The sequence below is a fragment of the Sinocyclocheilus rhinocerous genome, unplaced genomic scaffold, assembly GCF_001515625.1.
Source record: "Sinocyclocheilus rhinocerous isolate Xijiao unplaced genomic scaffold, SAMN03320098_v1.1 scaffold141, whole genome shotgun sequence".
In the NCBI taxonomy this organism is placed as follows: domain Eukaryota; kingdom Metazoa; phylum Chordata; class Actinopteri; order Cypriniformes; family Cyprinidae; genus Sinocyclocheilus; species Sinocyclocheilus rhinocerous.
Window position 1 is genome coordinate 21,516 of NW_015642068.1, and position 10,174 is coordinate 31,689.

The following is a 10,174-nucleotide window of genomic DNA, read 5'->3' on the forward strand; positions in this document are numbered from 1 at the left end:
TGAGTGTGTGTGTGTGTGTGTGAGAGTGTGTGTGTGTGTGTGTGTGTATATACTTTCTTTTTAACATTTTATTATTTCCCAAATTCTGTTTGATTTATTTACATTTTCTGGATTCCTTGTTTGTTTGTTTTTTTTCAATTTGAATATTTCTGGATTCCATTTCAATGGTAAAATTTTATTTTGGTAATCAAAAATCATGTCTAATTAATTTAAATCATGAAATGTACACAATTTAACAACAGTTTATTACATTTTTAGGGCACTATGAAGTCTGTTTAATATTTTATTTTTCCCAAATTCTGTTTTTTTTTAATACATTTTCATTAAATCGTAAATCTAGAAAAATGCATTAAGGCATAAAACAATAAAATTAAGTAATCTTTAAAAAATGCAATTTAACAATTCCAATTTATTTTTTTAGCAAACAAAGTGCTGCGCAACAGAGGTTTACAGTTAAAATTAAAACAAGTAAAATAAAAAAAAGATTTTTTTTTTCTCCTTAAAAATAAATGTTTTAATACTTTTATTATTAGTACTATTATTACTATAAGTACATTCTACTGTGTATTAGTAACGTATTCATGTCACGATTTCTTTATTAAACTAACGTTTCATGAAGAAGTACCTTTGAGTTTCAGTGTGTGCAGCCGTGCTTTTGATCAATTCATCCAAATTCTGCCGAATTCTGGGACATTCTCCGTTAAACTCTCAACTCTGTGTTTTGTGCATCGCAGAAATGATAGGGCCCCATAGATACCTTGAACCTGTGATTAAAAACAATCTCATACTCGTACTGTTAAACCCGAAATGGAAGCTTAGCAGGCAAGTGTGTAGCACCACAGATAAAGAAACGTGCTGTACCTGTGCGGTTTACAGCGAGAAACACGGTAAAAACCTACAGGAATTGCATCAGTAATGCTTAACTACACACTCATCCAGCTGCTGGTAGAAGCACAACTTGTGCGGTTCAGAAAACATTAATAATTCATGTAAACGCCACAATGAGCTGCACATTTGTTTAAATCCTCAGATATTTGCAGGAGTATTTATATCTACTAGTGTCTGCTTCAAGCTGTTTTTTTCTCTGTATCCGTCGTATGAGGAGCTGAAACAAGCAGTCGCTGAAAAAGCCCATGCAGTGGAGGCTCTGAAACACGAGAAGGAAAAGCTAACCGTGGAGCTCGCCAGCAGCCACAAAGACGGCAATATTCTGCTAAACGTATGTTTATTGAATTATGTGCAGTTTTTACTGTTTCATTTTGTGGCATCAGGGTTTCCGCAGGTCCTTAAAAAGTCTTTTAATTTAGTTGTATCGCATTTAAAATTTTAAAAAGTCTTAAATGGTGCAAGAAAGGTACAAAAAAATCAATTATGATTTGAAGAGGTCTTAAATTTGTGGACGGAAAGACAAGGATTATATTAATTGTTTAAAATAATAATTGATACTTTTGACTCATTCATTTTGTCACCCCCCATTTTTTAAAAGAGGCATGCAGGTGCACTATCCAAACTTAAATAGTTGTAATTTATGAACACTTTGGAATACAGACCTAAGTTTGGTCTCTTTTTAAAGAAGAAAATCAGCAGATTATCGCAAAAAGTGGAATTTAAAAAATAAATTTAAGTATCAAAAAGTTATGGTAGTTTACATGTACTGTAAAGAAAATGCACTATATTAATTGTATTTTATTTTATCAAATGTCAGGATTTCTCTGTCAATATTACTTCTATCTCAAAATAAAAGAGCGTTCTATTCAGACCTTTCCAATGATATGTTTTTTGTCAAGATTATAAAAAGTTTTGATTCTAAAAGACCGTAATGCATTTTGTAATATGACACATGACACCGCCCACTAAAGGGGGAGGAGACCGCCAAAACATTTTAAAGCACCATTTCCATGGTAACGCAATGTCCGATTTCAAAATGGTTTTCACAGGATGAAGCTTCTAAGCTTTCAATTGATATATGATTTATGATGATTACTAAAAGATTTGATAGAGAAAAAGGACAACAAAAAAAAGAGTGCCAAGCGTCCCACAGGTGGGTTTTAAAGGCTGAAATGTGAAATGTTTATCATTTTATAAAACTTTTTGTTTTTGTGAAAACAACTGTAAATCATGCTTTTTACAGTCATTCTAATATGTTATCATAGGCCCTACCACACTCATATGGTATTCATTTGATTTGTGCAGGTCTTAAAAATCCCGCAGATAAAGATTCGCAATCTAGATGCTTCAACTAAACTATTTGATCAAATTTTCATTCTGCTTGTCAAAGAAAAGAAAAATTGGGCCAGTGTTTTATGTAAATTCATTGCAAGCTTTGTAGTTTGCTAGCTAAATATTTTTATGCCTAACTTAATTTGAATATGACGATGTTCTCATATCTGTGTGCTATTTTGTGATTAGTAAATGTCTTGAAATCTCTTCACTGTCGTCTGAATGCAGCTCAAAAAGGAGTGTGACGGTCTCAACGATCAGCTGAAGGAGATGAAAACAAGGTAACGAGCTGTCCGTACAGACATTTATGAACACAGAGAAATGACAGCATTTATTAATGCTTTTCATAGACATAGTTCATAGTTCCAGTCAGTCAAATTAGATTATTGTTACTGTATAGCAACAAGTATAGATGTTTAATCATGGTATTATATGCGCAGGCTTTCTAGGACACACACACACACACGCATTTAGAGCGATTATATAAACAGATTGGTTAGAGTTTATCATGGTCTGTGGCAGGCTTTTCTAACAGTCAGGGCAACAATTCAATAAACAAGAAGTTAATATTAAGTGATTACATTCGTAGAGAAAATATTGTTGTTTTGCACTATTTAGCGGAAATGGTTCTAAACGAAGCCATGTTGTGCGTCTCTGCACACGGCAGTGTTTCGTTACTGAATGAATTTTCCTTTTTTGTACGCGTTGAATCCGTGATTCACTGACCCATTCATAAAAAACAGTTTCTTACGAATCAGCCGTTTTGAACAAATCGACTGAATAAATGACTCAACGACTCGGTCATTAAGACTGAGACTACTGGCGATTTTAGTCTCTCTCTCTTTTTTTTTTTTTACAAGTATCATATGTGAGCCTGCAGCACAAAAGCAGTGTTAAGTCGCTGGGGTATATTTGTAGCAATAGCCAACAATACATTGTATGGGTCAAAATTATTGATTTTTCTTTTATGCCAAAAATCATTAGGATATTATGTAAAGATCATGTTCCATGAAGATATTTTGTAAATTTCCTACCGTAAATATATCAAAACTTAATTTTTGATTAGTAATATGCATTGCTAAGAACTTCATTTGAACAACTTTAAAGATGATTTTCTCAATATTTAGATTTTTTTTATTCAGATTCCAGATTTTCAAATAGTTGTATCTCGACCAAATATTGTCCTATCCTAACAGATGATGTATAAATCTCAATTTCACAAAATTGACCCTTAAGACTGGTTTTGTGCTCCAGGGTCACATATGTGAGTTGAAGTCTGAAAACGTTACTGTATGGAATGCAGCAGCGCGAACATTCTATTAAGTGTTTCTTTTTTTTTCAATGATGAAGAAAAGTTACACGGGGTTGGAGAGCTTGGGGGCGAGTAAATGATGACTAAAGTTCAATCACACAAGCTCTCTTCTGCGCAGGGAAAGCACTTTGACGAGTGAATCAGAGAAGGAGAACGCAGCTCTTCAGCAGTCTCTCCGAACACAGAGTGCCTTGATCTCAGAGAAGGACACAGAATTAGACTCTCTGAGGAACGAGGTAACATCTTCAACAGCTAAGATTTGCTGTACAGTGTTTGAAGTGTTATGAAAAGTTTCACAAGAAAAATAAATGCTGTCAGTTGTCATACAAAAAACATTTTGGCACAGCAAAAACTGTAGGTGTAAAACACACATAATTAAAGTAGGCAAGCTGTTTTTGTCTCTGTATCTGTCGTAGCTGGATGCTTTGAAACAGCAGAACTCGCAGTATGAGGAGAACCTGAGTTCTGACCGTCAGAAGATCAGTGAAGAGATGTGAGTAGCCACGTTTACATGGACACTTCGTTTCGTTTCAGTCGGAATGAAATCATCAGTGTTTACATGAACGCTCATACTACTGTTCTTTGTATTGTTGTGACATTTGAGTCATTTCTCTTTGATATTTACTGTTTTGCATTCATGATGAGTTTTCACTAAGTTTAAAGTCTTGTCTCAATCTTCTGCTGATATTTCATCTACTTTCTTTGTAATTCGACCATGTATAATACTAGGGGAGGATAAGGGAATTATAAAAATAACCAATGTATTACATATTCAAAATACAATTCTTGATTTATTTTTAATGTAGAACTTAAAGGGATAGTTCACACAAAAATGATTTCCCCCCTCCCCCATCATTTACTCCTCATGTTGTTCCAAACCTGAGTTTCTCCATACTGTGTTAGTCAATGGCTACCGTCAGCTGTTTGGTTACCAACATTCTTCCAAAGATCTTCTTTTGTGTTTAACAGAAGAAAATAAACTCGTTCAGGTTTGGAACAACATGAGGGAGAATAAATGATGACAGAACTGTCATTTTTGGGTGAACTAACCCATTATTAACTTAGTTGAAGAGTGTGAGTGTGTGTGTGTGTGTGTGTGTGTTTGTCTGTGTGTGTGTGTGTGTGTGTGTGAGTGTGTGAGTGAGTGAGTGTGTGTGTGTGTGTGTGTGTGCGTGCGTGCGTGCGTGTGCGTGTGCGTGTGTGTCTATATAATGGCCACATGGTCTACAGTAAATCGCTGTCACCATACCTGTAGTACAGCATGATTCCTGTTTGCGTATAACTAATTAATAGATGACAATCATGATTTTGAGTAGTGAGACCGTACATTCAATTACATCATTTACATGCTTTTTAGCACAGGTTAGAGAATTGTTGAGAATTGCTGCTTTTATTTATGAATGTTTCAAGAACAAGTCAAGTAGGAATCCTTTGTGATTTCACTTTTCCTCTGTCTGAGAGTGTAGTTTGAAGAAATGCTGGTTTTGTGTTTCAGTGAGGAGCTGAAACAAGCAGTCGCTGAAAAAGCCCATGCAGTGGAGGCTCTGAAACACGAGAAGGAAAAGCTAACCGTGGAGCTCGCCAGCAGCCACAAAGACGGCAATATTCTGCTAAACGTACGTTAACCGAATTATATGTGTGATTTAATAGATATATTAGTTTGCATCTGGAAGTTTGTCTGACTGAAGTATTCAGTGAAGTCATTTTTATATTTTAAATCAGTCATTTTTGAATGCTAAAAAAATGAATGAAATGTGCAGTGTGTTTTATGTAAATATGTTATGCTTTAAATACAATGCTGTGATGATTAATGTGTTCATTTGAGAGGCGAAAGCCCTAAATTTGATTCGCTCTCAATGCAGCTCAAGAAGGAGTGTGACAGCCTCAATGATCAGCTGAAGGAGATGAAAATGAGGTAAGCAACGGCAGAGTTTGTTATGGTGTTTATTGCATTGTTTCGACTAACCCCCAACGAACGAAAGCTGAAGCACACTTCTTACAAGCTCTCTTCTGCACAGGGAAAGCACTTTCACGAGTGAATCAGAGAAGGAGAACGCAGCTCTTCAGCAGTCTCTCCGAACACAGAGTGCCTTGATCTCAGAGAAGGACACAGAATTAGACTCTCTGAGGAACGAGGTAGTATGGCTGATTATATAATAACGTTGTATGATATTTTGGAAGATACAGAAACTGGAAATTAAATCACCTATTTGTTTACATGAGCTTCTGGTGCTTGGACTTTCTCTGTTCCTCGCTATTAAGCTAGTATTACTTTTGGACAAACAGTTCTTAATTCGTCAGTTTCTGTTCAGAGACTGGAACTGTGGAGTTTTTCCATGTCAGTCTTTATTACACAAGACTGTAATTAAGTTTCAGGAAAAAAAAATGGTTTTCATAAATTGAGATTTATACTATTAGAATATGTGAGTTAATGATAGGCTCCTTTACTGAGTTGCTGGATTTTTGTAAAGGGGTCATGAACTGAGAAATCAAAATTCCTTTAATCTTTTAACATTTAAGAGGTCATTGTACTATAAAAACATCCTGTAAGTTTCAGAACTCAACACTTTCTCGTTAGTCTAAAAACAGCTTATATTGAAGCCAATCTGCCAAAACGACAATCTGCCAAAACGACAGCTAGTGGAATGTGTCACTGTATGACGTAATAGTGTGTCTAAACTCCGCCTCCGCAGAAGATGATCAACACCTGCTTCCTATCACTGCCTATTGCCCCGCCCACTGATTCTACAGGGCTGCCGGTTTAGCCCCGCCCACCGATGCCTGTTGAGCTCCGCCCACTGATTCTACAGTGCTGCCTGTTTAGCTCTGCTAGCCCCGCCCACTGATTCTACATCACTGCCTGTTTAGCCCCGCCCACTGATTCTACATCACTGCCTGTTTAGCCCCGCCCACTGATTCTACATCATGGCCTGTTTAGCCCCGCCCACCGATTCAAGCATGTAGTGTAAATAGCGAGAGAGGCAAACGCAGGTCTACGCAGAAACCAAACGATAAAGATGCTCCGAAGACAATAAGATGCTGTTCAGAGTCAAACTGTAGAAAAACACAGTCGTTGCATCGCCTGCCTTCTGATCCGAACATTAGGAAAGAGTGGATGAACTTTATTTTGAAGATGAAGATCCAGACCGCATCAGTGAAAACTGTTTTTATTACGTGCTCACTATTGCTTTGTCTATTATTACAGATCGTTTGATCTGCCTTTTTAACCTAAATCACAGCATCGTCCATCTCTGAAGGCTGTAGCTGTCAATCATACACAACTGTTAGCCAATCACAGCAGTGGGCGTTTACTTCTGAGTCTACAATCCGCTACACTTATTCAAACAGTGTTCTGATGAGGGGTCAAAACAGGACAGAAAATAGACTATTACTTCTGAATTATGAAGAGAACATTTATTCTATTTACACAATTATGTTCAGAGAACAGTACAAAATAAAAAAAAAGCAGTTCATGACCACTTCAAAAGCTGAAAATATAAATGCAAAATTTGCATAAATATTAAATTCTGTTCCCTCCTAATGCAGTTCAAAAAGGAGTGTGACAGCCTCAATAGTCAACTGAAGAAGATAAAAGTGAGGTGAGCAACCACAGGAAATTTAATGCAATTTTGACTACCATGTGTGGAAGTCTTTGCTTTGTTGTTTTAATATAGAGATTCTGACCCTGCATGAGTGAATGGAGAAAGCACACGTCATACAGTCTGTCTTCTGCACAGGGAAAGCACTTTAACAAAAGAATCAGAAAAGGAGAAGGCAGCACTTCAGCAGTCTCTCCGAACACAGAGTGCCTTGATCTCAGAGAAGGACACAGACTTAGACTCTCTGAGAAACGAGGTAACATCTGTTTGGATTAGAGAGTGTGTGTGTGTGTGTGTGTGTGTGTGTGTGTGTGTGTGCAAATGTCAGTTTTGCTCAGTGTTGTTCGTGGTTCTTGCAAGCAGATAGCAGGTCTGCAGTCCAGTCTGAAACTCCACAGGAGTGAGAGCACTCTGCTGCAGGAGCGAGTGAAGGTTCTGGAGAGTTTAGCTGACGCTCAGATCAGCGGCACAGGTGACCCTTACAGCACGAGTCTGCTCCAGTTAACAGTAAATGACACAGGGTGCAATGCACATATTTGAAAGATGTTAATGTAATGTAAAAGAAGAATTATATAGAGGATTTCAAGACTGTAGATTTTGTTTTCATTGCATTGCATTTCAATTCTTCCAGACAGAATGTAGTTCTGCTATTGCATTTTTGCTGGACTTGGGATCAAACCTTGCTTTATATTCATGTGTTTAATCATGTGTGTTTTGCGTTCCAACCAGATGATTCTGCTTTAAAAACATGGAAGGAGGCAAAGGAGAATGCAGAGCGGCAGGTATGCAAAGGACCGTTTTCTCTTTGTTATGTGTATTGTTGTCCATGACCTACAACATCAGACCAGTGCAGACTGAGCCTCGCTTAAGCAGCCAGTGTAAAACCTGCCGTAAAAAGCAGCTTCTGTTCAATAATAAAGTCTTTTAGGCATTTTCTTTCTTTTTATGAACTTTATTTTTTGAGTATATAGACATTTGACTTTAGATATACGGTCTCGGAGCAACAGGACATGGTTTCTGCGGGTTTGTGGGATTATAAAATCATGAATTGCCCATTTAACACACTTTTGCTGATTAACTAGCTTCTTTGGCACAGGTTGAATTCCTGAACTCGGTTATTGTGGATCTGCAGCGGAAGAACGAAGACTTAACATCTAAACTGGAGACGATGGCTGAAGCAGCGCTCAATGGGAACGGTGCAGCTGAGACGGACACTCATAACAGGTGTTTGGCTCTGTTTTCTCAGCATATAATCGCAAGAACCAGTTGAACTCGCTAATGTGTTTTCATTTCATCTTCAAACGTGACACATTTTTCACTTAGTAGCTTTACTGGTTTTATTATTTGACTTTGGGTACGCACACATTTTGTAGACTTGGTGATGGCTTTTAGTTCCTCCAACTATAAAAATGTAATTCTGTGTACATAAAAATATAGAAGAGTATTTCTAAATTCGTTTTTTCCCCTTAATTCCTATGTATTGTTTAGAATCAAATAGATTATTTCAGCTTGGGTTATCCATGCTTCATCCATCTTTTTATTTTATGTTGATATGCAAAATGTGTAAAAACAGAATAACATTGTTTTGCACAAGTATGTTGAAATGAAAAAAGCTGTTAAAATATTTTTTTATTAAGTTTGTTACACAAAGTCTCACACCCTAGTCATGCCGAGCCGACGCTTAAAAAGAAACCCCCTAGAAATTGCTACAAACATGCTAGTCACTTGCTAATCATGCTAGAAACATGCCAGTCACTTGCTAATCATGCTAGAAACATGCCAGTCACTTGCTAATCATGCTAGTCACTTGCTTATCATGCTAGCAACATCCTAGTAGCATGCTAATCCTGCTTGCAACATGTTGATAACATGCTAATCATGCTAGAAACATGTTAGTAACATGTTAATCATGCTAGCAACATGCTAGTAACATGCTAATCATGCTAGTCACTTGTTAATCATGCTAGTCACTTGCTTATCATGCTAGCAACATCCTAGTAGCATGCTAATCATGCTAGAAACATGTTAGTGACGTGTTAGTAACTTGTTAATCATGCTAGCAACATGCTAGTAACATGATAATCATGCTAGTCACTTGTTAATCATGCTAGCGACATGCTAGTAGCATGCTAATCATGCTAGCAACATGCTAATAACATGCTAATCATACTAGAAACATGTTAGTGACATGTTATTAACTTTTTAATCATTCTAGCAACATGCTAGTAACATGTTAATCATGCTAGAAATTTTTTTGTAACTTTGCTAATCATGCTAGCGACATGCTAGTAACTTGTTAGTCATGTTAACAATATGATAGTTACTTGCTAATCATGCTAGCAACAGGCTAGTAACATGTTAATCATGCTAGAGTCACTTGTTAATCATGCTAGTCACTTGCTTATCATGCTAGCAACATCCTAGTAGCATGCTAATCATGCTAGAAACATGTTAGTGACGTGTTAGTAACTTGTTAATCATGCTAGCAACATGCTAGTAACATGCTAGTCACTTGTTAATCATGCTAGCAACATGCTAATAACATGCTAATCATACTAGAAACATGTTAGTGACATGTTATTAACTTGTTAATCATTCTAGCAACATGCTATAAACATGCTAGCGACATGTTAGTAACTTGCTAATCATGCAAGCAACATGCTAGTAACATGTTAATCATGCTAGAAATTTTTTTGTAACTTTGCTAATCATGCTAGCGACATGCTAGTAACTTGTTAGTCATGTTAGCAATATGATAGTTACTTGCTAATCATGCTAGCAACAGGCTAGTAACATGTTAATCATGCTAGTAACATACTAATCAGGCTAAAAACATGCTAGTCACTTGCTAGTCATGCTAGCAACATGCTAGTAGAATGCTAATAATGCTAGCAACATGCTAGGAACATACTAATCGGGCTAGAAACATGCTAGTAACTTGTTAATCATGCTAGCAACATGCTAGTTACTTGCTAATCATGCTAGTTACTTGCTAATCATGCTAGCAACATGCTAGTTACTTGCTAATCATGCTAGCAACATG

The 10,174-nt window shown here is 36.8% G+C and overlaps 1 protein-coding gene across 1 annotated transcript in view; it reads left to right on the forward strand.

Moving 5' to 3' along the window:
• LOC107755650 (CAP-Gly domain-containing linker protein 1-like) overlaps positions 1-10,174 on the forward strand; it is a 28,950-nt gene that overhangs the window by 17,154 nt on the left and 1,622 nt on the right. Inside the window, exons 11-22 of the mRNA XM_016572540.1 lie at positions 1,103-1,219; positions 2,449-2,501; positions 3,651-3,768; positions 3,949-4,025; positions 5,028-5,148; positions 5,395-5,447; positions 5,551-5,668; positions 7,079-7,131; positions 7,270-7,387; positions 7,495-7,603; positions 7,861-7,913; positions 8,228-8,355. Of these exons, the coding sequence (XP_016428026.1) occupies positions 1,103-1,219; positions 2,449-2,501; positions 3,651-3,768; positions 3,949-4,025; positions 5,028-5,148; positions 5,395-5,447; positions 5,551-5,668; positions 7,079-7,131; positions 7,270-7,387; positions 7,495-7,603; positions 7,861-7,913; positions 8,228-8,355 (1,118 nt within the window). The remainder of the gene's footprint in view (positions 1-1,102; positions 1,220-2,448; positions 2,502-3,650; positions 3,769-3,948; positions 4,026-5,027; positions 5,149-5,394; positions 5,448-5,550; positions 5,669-7,078; positions 7,132-7,269; positions 7,388-7,494; positions 7,604-7,860; positions 7,914-8,227; positions 8,356-10,174) is intronic.